The sequence below is a fragment of the Hyperolius riggenbachi genome, chromosome 4 (genome assembly GCF_040937935.1).
Source record: "Hyperolius riggenbachi isolate aHypRig1 chromosome 4, aHypRig1.pri, whole genome shotgun sequence".
NCBI lineage: Eukaryota > Metazoa > Chordata > Amphibia > Anura > Hyperoliidae > Hyperolius > Hyperolius riggenbachi.
The window spans coordinates 232,411,601-232,432,650 of NC_090649.1; the positions used below are offsets into that span (position 1 = coordinate 232,411,601).

Sequence of the window (21,050 nt, forward strand, 5' to 3'; positions counted from 1 at the left end):
CAGTGTGAAACTTAACGCGCGTAAACTCTTACGCGCATATTAGCGCTTGAAGAGCCAGTTTGCACATGCTAAGCGGCTTTTCACTGGCGTGCTTACACTTAGCACGCTTTTGTGAATCAAGCCCTTATAGTTTACATTCTAGGAAGAATAATTATGGCATCAACACAATTTAGTAGTCTGTGCTTGATAACAGCGATGTATTTCCATGAATACAGATATTGAGCTATTAGGTTAATTTAGAGGAACTTTAACTAAGGATTGAACTTCACCCCACTAAGTAGCTGATACTCCCTTTCCCATTAAACATCTTTTCATTTTCTTGAATAGATCATCAGGGATGTCTGTGTGGCTTATATTATGGTGAAACCCCTCCCACAGTGGGATGTCAAGACCATGGTCCTGACAGTTTGTTGTCTGAGAACCTCGTTTCATTGTGGGAAATAACAGCTTTTTCCAACTGCCAAGAAAGCAATATCTCTCTGTGTGCATAGAACGCTCAGTAACAAACATTCCATACAGATCAACTGGCAGAACTAAAGATGTCACCACCATTAATAAATGTCAGAATGTAAAGATTTTACAATGGGTAACTCACTAAATAATGTATAAATTATTATAGTAAACAATAAGCAGTTTTAAAATCACTCACCTCCCTGGCTCCAGCACTGCAATTATGCCTCCATCCTCCGGGTGGTGCTGAAACTCTAAAGTGAAATTGCTGACAGACGGCGATCTCACCAGGAGTAAGCAGAGCCCCAGAGGAGAGGTAGAAGGATGGCGGCCGACGTCGGGATCCCCCGGGAGGTATGTAGAAATGCCCACTGCGTGCATTGCTCTGCAGTATCCTCCCGGGTGGAGAGGTCAGGATTAACACTCTTAGCTACGGTTTTATGCCCTCGGGAATACCGCCAAGGAGGTTAAAAACACAAAACATCCTTGTTACAGCTTTTGCTGTAGAATGCCTACTGAGATTCTGGGTACTTCCTGGTATCCTGGGAGCACAGAAAGGGTTAACTTCCTGTGTTTACATATTAGCTCACAACTCGGCAGACTTGCTGAGAAGGGAGAATTAGACAGGTTGTTCTCTATAAAACATACAGGGTGGACACAGTGTGGATTTCTCTGTGTTTTCCATCTCTTCTGTGCAAAAGTTCAGGTCCACTCTAATGCATCATGGTATTCTTACTTTATTGGGAAAATATATCCCTTAAGTTGCAACTGTTGACTTCGCACCTTAGAAGGAAATTTATGCATTTGAAAGGTTCAAAAGTTTTGATTGCCAAAAACAGTAAAAATATACTCATAATTACTTGGTGTTTTTGTGGTGCCAACCACCACCACTGTACATGTTGTTGCTTTAATACTGGGGTGCACATTCATCAGCTGTGGGTGTACTTTGTTTCATTAACAGTTTAGTTATTTGACGATAACACTGTGCAATGACTGTCACTGAACCATCTATGACTAGACTTCTGTAGTAGTCTTGATCATGGCCCAGTTTATAGGGACCTTAATGCAAACCCATGGTGTTCGCAAAAATAATTAGATACTTACCTAAGAAGAGGGAAGACTCTGGATCCTTCAGAGGTTTCCAATGTTCTACCGCCACTTCCTGGGATGGACTATCCAGAGGCTACCTTCTATGTATGTGTCTAACTTTTTTCAATTGCCTCGGGATCACATTAAAGCACAGGTCTTTGGAGCGTAGTGTATGAAATATTTACTGGAACATGTTTAGATGACACCAATGTTATTATGCTCAAATGATTTACTTATGTCTGTATATGTTCTACATTAATACCATACTTTAATCAATACACTAACTGAAAGGATGAAGGGCAGTGCATGATTCATAAAATAACAAGTCTATGACTAATACATATGTATAAATATGCTTCTTATTATCTCTCACCAACAGACAGACTTTGAAAAAGATGTGGACATTGCTTGCCGATCAGGTAAGAACATGTATCATTTAACAAAAAAATCAATACAACTCCATAAGAGGGCTACAAGTTTATGATTACAAGCAGAGACTACTAGGTTCCCTGCTGCTGAAAAGATGGGTAGTGCTCTTTGTATTTTTTCAAAATTGAAATAAAATGCCACTTGTCAGTGTGAAAACGTGCTATAGTACTTTATAGTACAGACTGAATGTGACATTTTTAGCCATTTGCTGAAGTCCTTTGTGCATCAGAGATACCAATATCAATCACAGTAGAGAAATAAAGAAGCTTGAAATCTTATACCAGTTAAAAATGTTGACATCAGCTTGTGGGTCTACACAAAAACATTGAAGAATCTCAAGCAAATAATGCATTTTAGTCTGTTCAGCTCAGCCAGTAAAAAAATCTTGCCCAGTGAGTTTCTTGCTCACCAACTACAGGGCTTCTTTGTGACACTAAATACTTATGAATGTTTATGTAAGCTACAACAGCTGTTGGTGAAGTTCTGAGACAAGTCACGTAATCAGTAATTATTTGCTGGAAGCACTGAGGTGGAATGGATATGAGCTTAATCTTTGGAACCAACAGCATATTTAACATCAGCTTTTATACAACTATATAACATTTGGGCCCATATGCAAATCACTTTTCTCCTGAGTTTTCTCCTAGGTGATATTTTCACACTTAGTCATAAAATGCCTTCTAAGTCACCAACAAGCAAGAAAATACTCAACATAATTTTGATAGTTGCTTTTCACCAACTTTTGGGAACTTTTTCATTTGTAAAATTGTGAAAAGTTAATTTAGAGAAAAGATGAAGATTATCTCCTAGGAGATAACTCAGGGGGAAAAAAGTAATTGCATATGGGCCTTAGACTTTTTACAATTTGGTGAATAAGTATTGAGATTACTTTAAAGGTGTCATCTTCATACAGACATAAAAAATGTAGTTCTGTTTTGTTTATTATGAGAAGCTTCAACTACCAGTCATTTTGTGATCCAGGGTTAGGATCTTAGTTTTAAGTATGGGAGGGATAAGGCGTTAGATGAGGTGGTTTCTTTTCAGGCAGAGGGTTCAAGTGAGAATGGGTGCAGAGTAGTGTACGGTAAAATATTGGTAAATTAAATTACTGATATTTTTTAAGAAGCTGCACCATCTGGTACCCAACTTACTCTACAATTCCCAAAATTCTACTATTGAGCATTGGCTAATACCAATAGTAGAATATTTGTAATTTTTACTATGACTTAACCTAGCCCTCTTCTCGCACTAACCCTCCCTCTACTTACCCCTAACACAATTACACCACCCTCATCCCTCTGCCGATATCAGCACTGCTTTCCACCACTAAACTCTCCATCTGCCAATATCTGCAACTGCAATTTATTGTCTGCTTCTGGCGCCCCAAATTACCCACTGGACTACCAGCGTCCCAAATTACCCACTAGGCAGTGCTATAGCCACAACTGACATTGTGGTCTTCGCAGCGCCCATTTTTATTGGATGGCTGCTGGCGCCCAAATTACTTGGTTCTAATCCTCTCTTCAACTATTTTAGGCTAGTTCAAATTTTAGGAGAATTTTTTGCTCCCCTCTAATTGTAATCCGAAGGACAGACTATTCCAGATGCAGCAGTACATTGTACTGACAATTGAAATTTCAGTCAAAGTGCTGTTTCCCCTGGATAGTCCTGCACTCTCAGACATGCATATTGCAAATGCCCTGATTAGGTATGATCAATGATATGCAAATGTATGTAATTTTTATGCAAATATATGCAGCTTGAAATTGTACCAATCAATTTAATCCTGGGTGGGACTTGATTGGTCCATTTTCAAGCTACATATATTTGCATAAAACATGACATACATTTGCATAAACTCGGAAGTATTTGCATATCATTGATCATCCATCATCCTGATAATGACAGATTAGTGTGCAGTATATCTCCAAGTAAGATGTGAAGGCCTCTGGTTGTTGTAGATTTGGAGATTGTAAAGGCTACTCGAGGACATAGGAAAGTATGTGGAATATAACCCTTATCACCTGTAATAATTTGCAAATGTTGACTGAGATGACTGAGAACAATGACAAGATGGGTAGAGATAGTTTTAGGTTCAGTACGAAATTACTATAGATAAGGGCAGATAATTCTGTCTGAATAGTAATTACAGCTAATTCAACTATTTTTAAATACACAGAAGGAAAATAGTCATCAAAACAGCAGTGTCTAATTCACCATTAAAAGTCAGATTGCAAACATTTCGTTTGCAAGTAATAAAAAACATCAGCTATTTGGAGACACCTAGGAATGGAAACGAGTGCCCAAAAGAAGTCACAGAACAAGTTGCTGTAGGGAATAATTATTCTTGCTTGAACAGGAATATTTTTCCACTTCAGTAAGCACACAAATATGACATGTATCTATGCTAAGTTAAGAACATTGCTTTCAGAGTAAATCACTAGAAAATGCAGCGAGAGAAAGAACATTGATGCTTGCTTTCTGCTTAGCTTTTAAACAAAACAGAAGCTTCTAGAATTGAAGCAATGCAAGCTTAGCATTTTAGCTGCAACTAAAGTTGAATATTTATAATCTGGGTCTTGTATTATCTATAAAGTACGGCACCTGTATTTTATTTTAAAAAATTCACTGTTTTCTTTAAGAAAAGCATTGCCATTTTTTGGCTATGTCTTCAGAGTCTTCCTGCCCATTAATTAAGCTACATCCTGTCACAATGGGAAAATTGAACACCCCTACTGGTGCACCAGACCGGACCTCTTTGAGTGGATCAATCGTTTTCATCCTGGGAATCTATCAAAACAATGATTGGGTGGCCATGTTGCGGCATTGATCTCCACTAGATTTGATTATTATGATCCAATCTGTAGGATATAGATTGCCGCAAATTGAGTAATGTATGGGTCATTAATAGGCAATTAATTAGGACGGAATCAAGATATTTATTTATTTATTGTATTTATAAAGTGCCAACATATTACGCAGCGCTGGACATTAGTTAAAGTTACAGACAATATTTAGGAGTGGCATACAGCAATAAGACAATACAGGAATACAAGAAAAACCAGATCACTTAGCACAGGATAAGTACAAGGTAATGCTCAGTCACTGGATGGGAGCATGGAGATTAGGCAGATAAGATATCATTTGTTTTACCATTCAGCTGCTTGCTTGATCACCCAAAGCTGTTCATCTGAACAGGCACCACCCACACCCAGAGCAATACTATGTTATCATAATTTCTGTGTGTCTTTAGCTGGTTGAATTGTAGACGGAGAGGTCAGCCCTTTTGAATAAATAAGCTTTTTCCACTGTTCAATTTACAGAAGCCATCCCCTATAATAAAACCCCTTTGTCCCTGCGTGTGCTTGTCTCTGTGTCGCTGGGTCCATGCTTTTTGCTACTGTGCATGTGTGCAGCAGGGACCCAGACAGCCATTGAGACAGGACGGGGCCAGTGAGCCGGGCCGGCGTGTGTGCGGGTGTACGGGTGCGCACGCATGTGCACTGTTAAAAGATAGACCTAGAGGCCATTTTAAAATGGGCTTGCGTCTACTAGTAAGAAATAGTTACATAGTTATTTGACCAACAAAGAAGAGACCGGACTGGCAAGCACTTCAGGATAAAACTGTCACCACTTTATTCACTCAGTGAAGAAATTCAAAGTCACTAATATGCATCCAGCAACCTGTGACACTTTACACTGACATAAGCAATACAATTCGAACAGCTCCAGCTGTAAATGATAGCAAAGCAGATTGCAAAGCACATGACATGCAGGGAGCAATGATTCAGACAGTGCAGGCTATACTTGCATGGCTAAATGGTGGCAGAAGCGGATCTGAGTGAAAGCACCAGTGCTCAGGGGTCCTCCAGGGCGACAGCCCTAACAGCCGTTTGCCCGAATATTCCATGGGCTTCATCAGAGGGGAAGCGTCGCGCTATCTGGATACCGGGTTGCTCATAACTCGGGCGGCCAACATGGCCGATCTGGGCACATCGTGGGCTTTGGTTGCATCCGCAACAGCGTCTTCCGCCTTTATGGTGTCGCGTCGTCACGTTCGCGGACCTCCTACTGCCCTCAATCCTTACGTCATGCGTGTGCACAATTGCGGCTGCTATGCAACCGTTCCGTGCCAGCGCATGGCCAGGAAACTGCACCTATTGCCATCTTGTGGCCAAGATGCTAACTGCATCTAAAAGAATCAATCAAAAGAACCCAAATGAGCATCAGTGCTTCCATCTCCCAGATCCTAGAAAGGACGAGCATGAAGACCAAAGTGACAAAGGAGGAGGAAAGAAAGGTCCTTTAACAAACTACCACCTTTCCTATCCTTAGTTATTTAAAAAAGACAAACAGTTAAAAAAAAGTAAAACATCCACCAAGTTCAACCAGAAAATAAGGTACACTAGCCTGCACCTTAACATATCTCAGCTGATCCAGATAAAAAAGAAATTAAGAAAAAAAAAAGAAATTAAGCATGTAACAATCAGGTGCAGACCTACCATGAAGCCATCCGATTCACGTGTTTCAGGAAGCAAAATCTAAGGGGCGGCATTTGGACAAACTGTTTGAGCCATCTGGCACCTGCCTCCTCTCCGCTCTCTCGCCCACCTTTCATGCACGCACACTACCCTCCTCATCCACTCATCCCCATCCTCATTTGACCAGTGGCATCTGCTGTGACCAATCAGACCGGGGTGCTAGCGCCAGATCAGCCAATCACAGCCGCCCGCTGCTCTTTTTGCTAACTGCTGCCGATGGTCTTGTGGGCGGGACCATGGCACTGTCATTGGGCCAATCACTGCACTTGATCAGTAGCAGTGATAATTTGATAGGTCACTGCTACTGAACGAGTAGCCCGAAGTTCTTAAAAGTCCTTAATGTGTGAGTGTGTACATGATTGTAGGGGTCAAGTGCAAATGTATTAACCTTTATGCAACTTTTACTTTGTTCAAAAAGCTTTCTGGGGCTGTTAAAAGAATTCATAAATGACCACTCCAGCAAAAAAAAATAGAATCAGTTAAAATCTGACAGAACAGACAAGTTTTTGACTAGTCCATTTCCTCATGGGGACTTGTAAGGATATATATTTTCAAAAGCATTTCCTAAACAGCAGTTGCTAAGTTTAACTGCCAAAATAGTGTGCAAGTAAGTAGGGAGACTGTCTGGTATCTTACTATTTTGGCAGTTAACCTCCTTGCCGGTTATCCCAAGCTCAGCTCGGGGTAACCTGCGCAGGAGGATTTCTCAGGCCCCGCTGGGCCGATTTGCATTATTTTTTTTCCTACACGCAGCTAGCACTTTGCTAGCTGCGTGTAGTATGTGATCGCCGCCGCTACCCGACGATCCGCCCCCCCCCCCGCACGCCAGACCCCTGCGCAGCCTGGCCAATCAGTGCCAGGCAGCGCTAAGGGGCGGATCAGGATTCCCTGTGACGTCTCGACGTCCATGACGTCGGTGACGTCATCCTGCCCCGTCGCCATGGCAACCGGGGAGGCCCTGCAGGAAATCCCGTTCTGAACGAGATTTTCTGCTTACTCTGATCGGAGTGGGTGGGGGAATGCCGCCGCTCAGCGGCTATCATGTAGCGAGCCCTGGGCTCGCTACATGATTTAAAAAAAAATAAATTAAAAAAAGTTCTGCGCTGCCTCCTTGCCGGCGGGAATTAGACCGGCAAGGAGGTTAAATGTCTGTTCAGGAAATGCTTTTGAAAAGAAAGAAAACCTTGAGAATTCCCATGAGGAGATGGACAAGTCCAAAACCTGTCGGTTCTATCAGATTTTAACTGCTTCCTTTTTTCTCTGGAATGGTCCTTTAAGATATGAAGAACATACTTTCATTAAGGACTTTTTAAAAATGCCAGTAACCTAGCTGTTGATTTTGGGCTTCGTTGCTTTCTCAAATATGCAGTTGTACAGCATGAGATTTATTCTTACTGTGAGACAATGATTCAAGAAGTATTTAAGACAGAAAGTCAGCAAAAGCCAGAAAAGAAGGAAGTCAATAATGCCACCTGATCAACCCTATTCAGACTTATTCTACAGGCCACTCTTTAGTATTGCAATCTTAAAGGGAGTCTGAAGGCAAATTATAAAAACAAAAAACAGATACTTACTTAGGGAGAGGGAAGGCTCTGGGTCCTATAGAGGCCTCACGTTCCTCTCTTGGTCCCGTTGTTCCAGTAATGGCTCCCCCATTCAAATATTCTGCCGTGGGAGGCTTCAGAAGTCTTTGGAGCATGAGAGCTCCCGAAGCCAGGTGACTCCTTTCAGTGCCTGTGCTAGGAGGGTAGGATCCAAGTGAGAATGGGTACCGGGTAAGGGGATAGTAAGATATTGGTAATGTGAATTACTGATACTTTTTTACTAGCGGCACCACCCCGGAACCCATCTTATGTAGCAGCACCAAAACACGTACACTATTTTACAATATCATAACATTATTTAAATACACCTAAAATGTGTTCTAATTCAATACACTAATAGTGTCAAGATAAGCTCTTCTTGTTCTTATTATTTGCTTTCGAAAAATCTCCCCGGTTCTTGCTACTACAGAGCCTGTATCATTTCTTTCCTTGACAAAATGCTGCTCTTGCTGCAAGAAATATGTTCGGCGCTTGCTTCCGATCTGGATTCTTAAATTATGATATTAAAGAGGCATAATAATGCAGATATCAGACTCGTATAAATAGAGATGTCATATGAATTAATGCTGAACAGTCCAGTTTGTGCTGGGGAAATGCGATGTGACTAACAGTAGTCTTGCATGAGATGATTGCCTCTCAAGCGGTACATCAGTAGACATTATTTCATAGCATCAGATTTGCAGGCATCCTCCTTTCTCACCTGCTGCCCTGGAATATTAAAGCTGTCCATATATTATTCACTGTGCTCGTGTCCTTGAAAGTGTAATGTCAAAGCAGAATAACAACCAAATTAAACAGCTGTGGATAGTGCCCTGGAAATGTAATCGGGTTCACGTGTATGCATTGCATTTTGTAATGAATGTATTCTTATAATGCATGTTGGAGTGAATCTACATTTCCTATACATATCGTATGCCTCACCTAAAGTTTGAACTTCCAGAGATCATCAGAAGGATGTGAGTATAAACAGTCGAGTGTGTTACTTAAATAAACAGTGCAGACAAGTCAATTATGAACGGAATATTAAATGTCAAATGTGATCAAACTAGGCTACAGATTATGCTAACAAAGGGTTTAAAAGAAGCATTTCAGTTTGGGTATTAAAATATTACAGTGATATCACTTTCTGTGCTATAGATAATACTGCCATGTTTCTCATGGAAATGTTATACTTTTCAATTTACAGTTTTGCACAAGGACATCGGCCCCTGCAGAGCTGCCACAATAACAGGAACCCTCTCCAGGATCTCTCTGAATGATGATGAAGATGAAAAGACGGTAAACACGGAAGGGATGAGCTACTCTACCTTGCCTGGAAACATCATTTCTAAAGTTATTATTCAACAACCATCTGCTTTGCAAATGCCCATGAGTATGAGTGAAATGGCTGAGCAGTGTCTGAAAAAAGAGAATAGCGAATTAAGACGAACTGTGTACCTATGCACAGATGACAACCTCAGAGCGGGAGATATGGATATGGTCCATTCCCAGGAGCGAATGATGGAGAGTGACTATATTGTAATGCCAAGAGGCTCGGGGAACATGCAGCCTCAAATGAAAGATGAGAATAAAATGAACATAGCGATGGATACATTGCCTCATGAGAGACTATTACATTACAAAGTCAATCCTGAATTTAGCATGAATCCAGCGGTAATGGAACAATTTGGTATAAATTTAGATCAGCATCTTGTGTCACAAGAACACATGCAGAGCCTTCCTTTTGAACCTCGCACAGCAGTAAAGAACTTCATAGCCTCAGAGCTGGATGACAGTGCGGGATTATCAAGGAGCGAAACAGGTTCAACAATATCTATGAGCTCCTTAGAGGTTTGTAACATCCCATTTCCTACCCTTATTGCCTATATGATGGAAGCCTTTTGCATCACATGCAGAGACACAATTATTTTCTGTTTTCAAGAGCAGGTTTGTGTATTTCTACAAATGAAGACTGATGCAAAGAAACAAAGGGGAGAAATGTGTAGCTGTATCTGTGTTTTATCTGCTGGTACCCAATACCTCGACTTATTTGTTTTCGAATCTGAAAACTCACACAGGTTCATACATAACCTAATCTGGCTCCAGTAGTGTAGAGGAGCTGTAACCCGGTTACACAAATTTGTTAAGAGGTGATCATTTTTTTAGGCTGTTATGGATATAGTGTGAGTTCTGCATGCTGTCATATGACATAGGTGACAATCATTTTTTTAAGTTGTTTTTTTTACTTGAACTTATAAAAGGTTTCTGAACTGAAGTAAAATTGTGGTATTGGGAACTAGCAAATCTGCAGGTGTGTTCTTTGTACATTCAATGGTACAGGTTGATAAGCTGAATTGCTGATCAGCAAGGGCTGATTTTTACTTTTTGTGGTCCTAGGCCAAGAATGTTGTGGCTCATTTACATGTGCAGCAGCGCCTCTCCCATTCTAAGTACAGCTGCCTCTTCCATGTGTATCATCCATGTGTACCATAGCCCATCTCTTTCACAAACAGCTTCCTTGGGCATCAGTTTCCTTCTTTCATGTGTTGCTCCCCATTTCCAGCCTCCTCTTTAATATGTAGCAACCCCTCTTTCATTTTCAGGTGCTCCCTCAGGCTGCAGCTGCCCAAGGCCCAGGTTTTTGAGTCCTTTCTAGAAACCCAGCCCTGCTGATCAGTAGTTATGTGTGGCTGTGCAAATAGCTATAGCAGTAATGTAGTTTACTGCATTAGCTATCCATTCAGGCCAAATATTAGCAAATAGGATGGTATTTATTGGTAAACTGAAATTGTTTTTAGAATCTGTTAGGTTTCTTTGTCAGGTATCCTGGAAGCTTGTATGTTCAGTCTGCTGAGTTAAAGTAAAACCTTTGGCATAAGAAAAATACCACTTCTTGGCTTACACTTATGAAGGTGGACTTGTTATAACAGTAGATGTGAAGCAACTGTCACCTATGTTTGCTTTTGGATTTATGAGCTCCATAACTGTCATGCACGTGCTATGCCTTCACTACTTAATGAATCACTGACCCAGAACATGACTGAAGGTCAGAACTTCTTACTTCACTGGCTACAAGCTTGTCCTGGTCAGCAGCAACTCACTCATTAGTGAAACCTTTGAAAATATATGACAGCCAGCAGAGTAGCAAAAGTCAGCAATGGCAGCACACATACATCTGTCCCTTTCAAATAAATCCCTATAAACTTGCAAAGTGATACATGGTTCAGAAAAGTTTGACTTTGTAAATGATATAGCTGCACCAATACACTGCATTGACAAGGGACTTTGTGCTGGAAAAAGATGGGCTGGGATATAATAAGCAGGTCACAGAAATGACAAGTGAACAAAGAAAAAAAAATGTATGCACATTTGTAGACCTGCATAATGCATTGGTGTCATGCACCTTAAAGGACAACTGTAGCGAGAAGTATGTGGAGGCTGCCATATTTATTCCCTGTTAAACAATACCAGTTGCCTGGCAGCCCTGCTGATCTATTTGGCTGCAGCAGTGTCTGCATAACACCAGAAACAAGCATGCAGCTAATCTTGTCAGATCTGACAATAATGTCAGAAACACCTGATCTGCTGCAGTTTCAGGGTTTAAAGAGGAACTCCAGTGAAAATAATGTAGTAAAAAAGTGCTTCATTTTTACCATAATTATGTATACATTATTTAGTCAGTGTTTGCTCATTGTAAAATCTTTCCTCTCCCCGATTTACATTCTGACATTTATTACATGGTGACATTTTTACTGTGGGCAGGTTATGTAGCTGCTCCTAGCTGTTTTGGCTGTTAGAGACAGCTGTAAACAGCTAATTCCTGTCTGGGAACCTTGTTACATTGTAACAAACTGCCAAAAGTACCGCAGTACTCAGAGCTTCTTGTGGGAGGGGTTTCAGCACAAAATCAGTCATACAGGGCCCCCTGATGGTCTGTTTGTGAAAAGCATTATATTTCTCATGTAAAAGGGGGTTTCAGCTACTGATTGGGATAAAGTTCAATTCTAGGTTGGAGTTTCTCTTTAAGGCTAAATGTATTAGAGGCAGAGGATCAACAGGATAGTCAGGCAACTGGAATTGCAGAACAATAAATAAATATGGCAGCCTCCACATACCTCTCACTGCAGTTGTCCTTTAAAGCATAGTTCCCCAACCCTGTCCTCAAGGCCCACCAACAGTACATGTTTTGCAGAAAACCACAAACATGCACAGGTGAGTTAATTAGTGTCTCAGCAGAGCTGATTAACTGCCTCTGAGGATTTCCACAAAACATGCACTGTTGGTGGTCCTTGAGGACATGAGGACAGGGTTGGGGAACACTGCTTTAAAGGATAAAGAAACCAACACAAAACTAACACAAAATCTGTTTTAATACAGTTTTCTAAAAGATGTTTTTGGCATTATTTTCCATTCTATGCCACATTGTGCCTAGGTGCTGAATGTTCAGTCCACCCATAGAAGACTGCCATTTTGTGAGTGGCATTATAAAATGCTACCTCTCCTACCTTCCTCCATCAGTCTCACCTTTATGACTATGGCACACTAGACTGCATCCAGTCTTCTACTGAATCAATGGTTAGCTTAGCTAAAGTGAATGACGGTAATACATTGCAAGACCCTCTCAGATTCTTCTTCTCAGATTAGGACTAATGGTGTCATTCATAGTGTGGTGATGGCATTAGAGGGTTGTACATGCCGCTTCTATATGAAGCATTTACTTTATGTGTACCCTTAGTGATCCACTACCTGTTGCGAATACATTAATAATGGAGGGTGTTGCTATCTTATTGATATAGTTTTATGGCAGAATTAACATGTTTCTGATACAGAGATAATTTTGCAAATGTATCTGTAAAGTTGACTGCTTATTACTTGTGAAAAACTATGGTCAATTTCTTACATAAATTATCAGACAGGAAAATTCATGAAGGCTATATAATCAATACGATCTTATAATAAACTGGCAAAAGTAAGACGGTGAGAAGCGGCACACTTTGCCATATCAATCACGGTGCATAACCAAGGATGTCAAGCAACACGCTATATCAGTCAAATGAGTCTAAAGGATTGGTTTACACACTTGCTTCTCAAAGAGCAAAGCACAGTATTATTTTCCCATCATGCATCAAACACCATAAGTTGACAATTGTTTCAGGGCCACACAGAGTCCCCTTCTTCAGAACAGTGCAGATCTGCACTGTTCTGAAGAAGGGGACCCTGTGTGGCCCTGACACAATTGTCAACTGATGGTGTTTGGCACATGATGGAAAAATAAAACTATGCTTTGCTCTTTAAGAAGCTGGTGTGTGAACCAATCCTTTGGACTTCTTTGTATTAAACAGAGTCTGATTGATCACAACAACCACAAGTTCATGTCCCAGTTTTGCTTCCTATTTTAGAATAAACAGGAAGCAGAAGTGAGACAGGATCTCATGATTTTAACAAGCCAATCAGAAACTTAAATATCAATGAAATGTTGATCATATATTCCTTCATGAAATCTCCTGTAGTAAAATGTACTGTATGTAAGAAACTTCAGTGAAGATTTCTGATTTCGGCTCATTGCTTTTTGGTGTGTAAAATACTATAAAAGTAACTAAAATAATACAAATTATGTCAGCTGTTCCAGTCATGGCCTATATTGTTTGCCACTCATTTTGTGCAATTTCAGTATAAAAGTCCAAAAGTTAAGCATATCCTAGAGTTACAATAGCACCATCTACAGGAGGCAATACTCTGAGCCTGAGAGCACTCCTCCTTTACCATACTGAAGATATTAAAGAAGAAGCCCAAGAATCATTAAATCTATGTATGCTAGATTCATTATTACAATTCATTTTCAAATACGATTTTTTTATGCTTATATTCCACTTTGAAATGTCTCTTAAAACTCATTTTCCTGCCACTGTAAAGTAATTGGGTTTTGGCCTCAATGTAAATAACCTACCAAAACATTTCTGCAATTCTTGTAGTAGCAAGATCTTACAAGCAGAAGCTATGGTTCCACAAAGAGACTGCATTATCTTTGGATCTCTTAGTCAAGCCATATTTCCTGCTATCAAAACAGGTGGGGTTTCGGCACACAACAATCAACACGACCACCAAAACTAGACACAGCTATATCAGTAATGCTATAGTGCGTGGTGCACATATGGGTAAATCGTGGTTCCGGTGATCACCAGACCCCCAAATTGCTTCTCCCTCTGAGTTGCTATGACTGGGGGGGGGGGGGATAGTATTTAATGCCGGCGGGGATTTGAGCGGCAGCAGGGTGAGTCATCATTCAGCTCATCCTGTGCCGAGCTCACCGGTCACGATTTTTTGCTACCATGTAATGCCACTGTATGTCAAACAATGACATACATGGGGTTACAAATGCACATAAAAGGTGCTTGTGGCTGGCAGTTAGAGGCTGAACTGCCCAACAAGCATGCAGTTCAGCTTCCCGTGTGAAAGAGGCTTTATTATTGTCAAAAGTGATTGTTCTGCTCTAATAAAAGGGGAGATGACAGACAAGCAGAAGGTGTCCCACTGTGAACTACAATTCTTCAGCCTAGTAAATTATAGTCGGAATACCATTCAAAGTATTCACTGCTTATAACTTTTAAAATACTAAAATAAATATGGGTACCAATTACAAATCAATTTGGAATGCTTTAAAAGCCAAAGTGCCCGATAAACATTGTTGCTGTGTGCATATTGTAAAGTGTGAACAATTTGAAAAATTTAAATAATCAGGTTTTTTTTTTTAAATTATAACTGTAATTCTAGACAATCAAACATATTGCAAATGAGCCTCTACATAATACAACCTTAAGAGAGGCAATGTTGTCTCTTCACCAGCCCTGCATCACTCTGGGGTCCATTACATTATATTACCATGTTCCTTACCACCTCGTCTGATGACCACAGATCAGGTTGGTCTTCCAAATTTTTTAAATGTTGGTTGTCCTTATAAGCCAATGACCCTAGTTGAATTAACTTTTTTTTGAGTTTTCTCCCGGGAGATGTTTTTATTCCATATCAATAAAATGTAATTTAAAGGAAACTAAGCGCCAAAAACATTGCCTTTACAATGAACATACCCATAAGGGAGGTTCATAATGTAGTGTGCCATGGGGGAGCGGGGGGGGGGGGGTTAAGATGAGCCTTACAACTTACTTGGAGGGTGCTGCTCCACTGACTCAAGCCCATACAGAATGCACATTTTCATGTTTTTATGCAGTTAAAAAAATGTAATATATGTTTATCAATCATAACATGGAAATCAGATGCATGGTGCAGATATCTGCAGCATGCAATCAATATTTGTTCTGCATTGCACTGCATGCAAAAATTTACATTCAATGGAAATGACTCCATTGACATTCATTGGTTTAATCTTTAAAGAGAACCCGAGGTGTGTTTAAAGAATGTTATCTGCATACAGAGGCTGGATCTGCCTATACAGCCCAGCCTCTGTTGCTATCCCAAACCCCACTAAGGTCCCCCTGCACTCTGCAATCCCTCATAAATCACAGCCGTGCTGTGAGGCTGTGTTTACATCTGTAGTGTCAGTCTCAGCTGCTCCCCCGCCTCCTGCATAGCTCCTATTCCTGCCCCCGTCCCTTCCCTCCAATCAGCAGAGAGGGAAGGGATGCAGGCGGGGACCGGAGTTCTGCAGGAGGCGGGGAGAGCAGCAGACTGACACTATAGAAATAAACACAGCCAGCTCTGACAAGCTGTTTGTCAGCAGCGTGGCTGTGATTTATGAGGGATTGCAGAGTGCAGGGGGACCTTAGGGGGGTTTGGGATAGCAACAGAGGCTGGGCTGTATAGGCAGATCCAGCCTCTGTATGCAGATAATATTCTTCAAACGCACCTCAGGTTCTCTTTAATGCAAAAAATTTACATTGCAAATTCATACTCAGTGGAAACGGGTCCTTATTTTTTTTTTATATTTTTTACTTTGATAGGTGAAAGTTACTTTGTATATAAGATGAAAAATATCTCCTGGGAGAAAACTCTGTAAAAACATTCACTGAATGAGGTCCAATGTGTTTGTATGACTAATTCTACAGCATCACAAGAATTCTGGCAGTATCCTCTTACCACTTCATAGCTTCAATAAGTCGCTGCCAAAGAATGTGTCAGAACATGTTTTGTTGAACTGATCATCTAATTAGTGCTACTGGTTCATCCTCTTCCCCCTCACCCATTTAAGTTAGTCTGTTGGTTTGTAATATTCTAGATTGTGATTCAACTACTGTTATGTAATGTATACTGTCAATTTACTTTTTGCTGTTTATTTTTACACTGTTGTTGTTTGTACAACCAAAACTGCCTGTATTGGGTCTATGTTATTTAAAACCCTCATAAGCAACTCATTTTTATGGCCTCCAGTTAATTACCGTATTTCGTGCCGTATAAGACGCTCCGGAATATAAGACGCACCCAGGTTTAGAGGGCAAAATCCAGGGAAAAAAAATAATAATACTAAACCTGGTGCGTCCATATTCCCGGAGCGTCTTGTACATGTTATCCCTCAAATGGTAGCCTCTTGTGTCCCCCATGTATCCTCCATGTCTGCCCCATGTGTCCTGTGTCCTCATGTCTCCCCCATGTGTCCACATGTCTGCCCCATGTGTATTCCTGTCTCCCTAACCATGTCTCCTCCTGTCTCTTATGTGCCTCCCATGGTCCTCCTGTCACCCCATGCATATTCCCATCACCCCACCATGTCTCCTCCTGTCTCTTCCATCTCCCCCATGGTCCTCCTGTCACCCCCATCATGTCTCCTCCTGTCCCTTCCGTCTCCCCCATGGTCCTCCTGTCACCCCCATCATGTCTCCTCCTGTCCCTTCCGTCTCCCCCATGGTCCTCCTGTCACCCCCATTAATCCGAACACTTGTATAGCGCTTTTCTCCTTTCGGACTCAAAGCGCTCAAGAGCTGCAGCCACTGGGACGCGCTCAAGAGGCCACCCTGCAGTGTTAGGGAGTCTTGCCTTGAACTCCTTACTGAATAGGTACTTGACCTAGCCAGGATTCGAACCCTGGTCTCCCATGTCAAAGGCAGAGCCCTTAACCAGTCCTCCTGTCCCTTCTGTCTCCCCCATGGTCCTTTTGTAACCCCCGACTATGTCAGCTGCCGTGTCTTAAGTCCCCGCTATGGTCCTGACTCCCGCATGTGTCCGCGCCCCCCCCCCCCGCGTGTTTCCGCTACCTCCCCTGTGTTGTATGTCCCCCCGGGTGTTTCCGCCCCCTCCCCTTGTGTGGTCTGGCCCCCCCGGGTGTTTAGCGGCAGCTTCTTACCTCTTCCACCATGCCCGCGTGGACTGCAGACCTCCGGCTTCTGTGTGCGGCTTCCTCTAGTGACGGCTTCTAATGACGCGTCACAAAGACGCGTCTGCCCCATGTGTCCTGTGTCCCCATGTCTCCCCCATGTGTCCGCGGGGCCTTAAGACACGGCAGCTGACATAGTCGGGGGTTACAAAAGAGGCAGAAGGAGGATGCACACAGGCAGGGAATCCCCGACATGGCGGTGGTTCGTATCGGAGAGTGTTCGGAAGTCGGGGATTCCCTGCCTTTGCCGTAAAAGACACAGGGACTTTTTCTCCCCATTTTTTGGGGAGAAAAAGTGCGTCTTATACGGCGGAAAATACGGTATACAAAAAATGAATTTATATTTTATTGGTTTCTATTTATTTACATTCTTAGTATTTCTTAGTATACAAAGCAACAGTAATTACCTGGCACTTTGGCAACCCAAAAAATCTCTTCCAGTTTGATGTATTTCATTGCTTGTCTATTGGGTGGAAGCACACAAATCATTTATTTCTCTTATTTTGAATAAATTACAAATGTTATTTTGTTTAACATTCTGATAAATGACATTTTGTGACATTATCCTGTAATGAGAGAATTATGTAGTCTATAGTTGTGCATGCTTTTCTTGATTTGGTGATATTGAAATTATAGCATCATTGTGGTTTTTTTCAGGTTATGTACATATCCCATGATAGATTAGATAGATAGATAGATAGATAGATAGATAGATAGACAAGAATCTGTTATAACCTATTATGCAGGAGAACAGAGGCGCCAAAAGGATAAAAGGAAGCTAAATAAGCTTAACCACTTGAGGACCTAGGGCTTTCTACACCTTAAGGACCGGCCACTTTTTTTCCATTCAGACCACTGCAGCTTTCACGGTTTATTGCTCGCTCATACAACCTACCACCTAAATGAATTTTGGCTCCTTTTCTTGTCACTAATAAAGCTTTCTTTTGGTGCTATTTGATTGCTCCTGCAATTTTTACTTTTTATTATATTCATCAAAAAAGACATGAATTTTGGCAAAAAAATTATTTTTTTAACTTTCTGTGCTGACAGTTTTCAAATAAAGTAAAATTTCTGTATACATGCAGCGTGAAAAATGTGGACAAACATGTTTTTGATAAAAAAAAAAACCCATTCAGTGTATATTTATTGGTTTGGGTAAAAGTTATAGCGTTTACAAACTATGGTGCAAAAAGTGAATTTTCCCATTTTCAAGCATCTATGACTTTTCTGACCCCCTGTCATGTTTCATGAGGGGCTAGAATTCCAGGATAGTATAAATACCCCCCAAATGACCCCATTTTGGAAAGAAGACATCCCAAAGTATTCACTGAGAGGCATAGTGAGTTCATAGAAGATATTATTTTTTGTCACAAGTAAGCGGAAAATGACACTTTGTGACAAAAAAAAAAGTTTCCATTTCTTCTAACTTGCGACAAAAAAAAAATGAAATCTGCCACGGACTCACCATGCCCCTCTCTGAATACCTTGAAGAGTCTACTTTCCAAAATGGGGTCATTTGTGGGGTGTGTTTACTGTCCTGACATTTTGGGGGGTGCTAAATTGTAAGCACCCCTGTAAAGCCTAAAGGTGCTCATTGGACTTTGAACCCCTTAGCGCAGTTAGGCTGCAAAAAAGTGCCACACATGTAGTATTGCCGTACTCAGGAGAAGTAGTATAATGTGTTTTGGGGTGTATTTTTACACATACCCATGCTGGGTGGGAGAAATATCTCTGTAAATGACAATTTGTTAATTTTTTTTACACACAATTGTCCATTTACAGAGACCTTTCTCCCACTCAGCATGGGCATGTGTAAAAATACACCCAAAAACACATTATACTACTTCTCCTGAGTACGGCGATACCACATGTGTGGCACTTTTTTGCACCCTAACTGCGCTAAAGGGCCCTTTAGCACAGTTAGGGTGCAAAAAAGTGCCACACATGTGGTATCGTCATACTCGGGAGAAGCAGTACAATGTGTTTTGGGGTGTATTTTTACACATACCCATGCTGAGTGGGAGAAAATCCTCTGTAAATGACAATCTTTTGATTTTTTTACACACAATTGTCCATTTACAGCGGTATTTCTCCCACCCAGCATGGGTATGTGTAAAAATACACCCCAAAACACATTGTACTACTTCTCCCAAGTACGGTGATACCACATGTGTGGCACTTTTTTGCACCCTAACTGCGCTAAAGGGCCCAAAGTCCAATGAGTACCTTTAGGATTTCACAGGTCATTTTTGTTTCAAGACTACTCCTCACGGTTTAGGGCCCCTAAAATGCCAGGGCAGTATAGGAACCCCACTAATGACCCCATTTTAGAAAGAAGACACCCCAAGGTATTCCGTTAGGAGTATGGTGAGTTCATAGAAGTTTTTATTTTTTTGTCACAAGTTAGCGGAAATTGATTTTAATTGTTTTTTTTCACAAAGTGTAATTTTCCGCTAACTTGTGACAAAAAATAAAATCTTCTATGAACTCACCATACTCCTAACGGAATACGTTTGGGTGTCTTCTTTCTAGAATGGGGTCATTTGTGGGGTTCCTATACTGCCCTGGCATTTTAGGGGCCCTAAACCGTGAGGAGTAGTCTTGAAACAAAAATGACCAGTGAAATCCTAAAGGTACTCATTGGACTTTGGGCCCCTTAGCGCAGTTAGGCTGCAAAAAAGTGCCAATCATGTGGTATCGCCGTACTCGGGAGATGTAGTATAATGTGTTTTGAGGTGTATTTTTACACATACCCATGCTGGGTGGGAGAAATACCTCTGTAAATGACAATTGTTTGATTTTTTTTTACACACAATTGTCCATTTACAGAGAGATTTCTCCCACCCAGTATGGGTATGTGTAAAAATACACCCCAAAACACATTATACTACTTCTCCTGAGTACGGCGATACCACATGTGTGACACTTTTTTGCAGCCTAGGTGCGCTAAGGGGCCCAACGTCCTAATCACAGGTCATTTTGAGGCATTTGTTTTCTAGACTACTCCTCACGGTTTAGGGCCCCTAAAATGCCAGGGCAGTATAGGAACCCCACAAGTGACCCCATTTTAGAAAGAAGACACCCCAAGGTATTCCGTTAGGTGTATGGCGAGTTCATAGAAGATTTTTTTTTTTTGTCACAAGTTAGTGAAAAATGACACTTTGTGAAAAAAAAACAAAAATCAATTTCCGCTAACTTTTGACAAAAAATAAAATCTTCTATGAACTCGTCATACACCTAACAGAATACATTGGGGTGTCTTTTTTCTAAAATGGGGTCCGTTTCTGGGGTTCCTATACCACCCTGGCATTTTACAGGCCCAAAACCGTGAGTAGTCTGGAAACCAAATGTCTCAAAATGACTGTTAAGGGGTATAAGCATCTGCAAATTTTGATGACAGGTGGTCTGTGAGGGGGCGAATTTTGTGGAACCAGTCATATGCAGGGTGGCCTTTTAGATGACAGGTTGTATTGGGCCTGATCTGATGGATAGGAGTGCTAGGGGGGTGACAGGAGGTGATTGATGGGTGTCTCAGGGGGTGGTTAGAGGGGAAAATAGATGCAATCAATGCACTGGGGAGGTGATCAGAAGGGGGTCTGAGGGGGATCTGAGGGTTTGGCCGAGTGATCAGGAGCC

General features: G+C 41.3%; 1 protein-coding gene across 5 annotated transcripts in view; it reads left to right on the top strand.

Annotated features, from left to right (window-relative positions):
* ADGRB3 (adhesion G protein-coupled receptor B3) overlaps window positions 1–21,050 on the top strand; it is a 1,235,185-nt gene that overhangs the window by 1,178,737 nt on the left and 35,398 nt on the right. For all 5 annotated transcript variants that reach the window (XM_068281444.1, XM_068281441.1, XM_068281445.1 and 2 more), the window contains 2 exons: window positions 1,919–1,958; window positions 9,300–9,943. In XM_068281444.1, coding sequence (XP_068137545.1) covers window positions 1,919–1,958; window positions 9,300–9,943 — 684 coding nt within the window. The remainder of the gene's footprint in view (window positions 1–1,918; window positions 1,959–9,299; window positions 9,944–21,050) is intronic.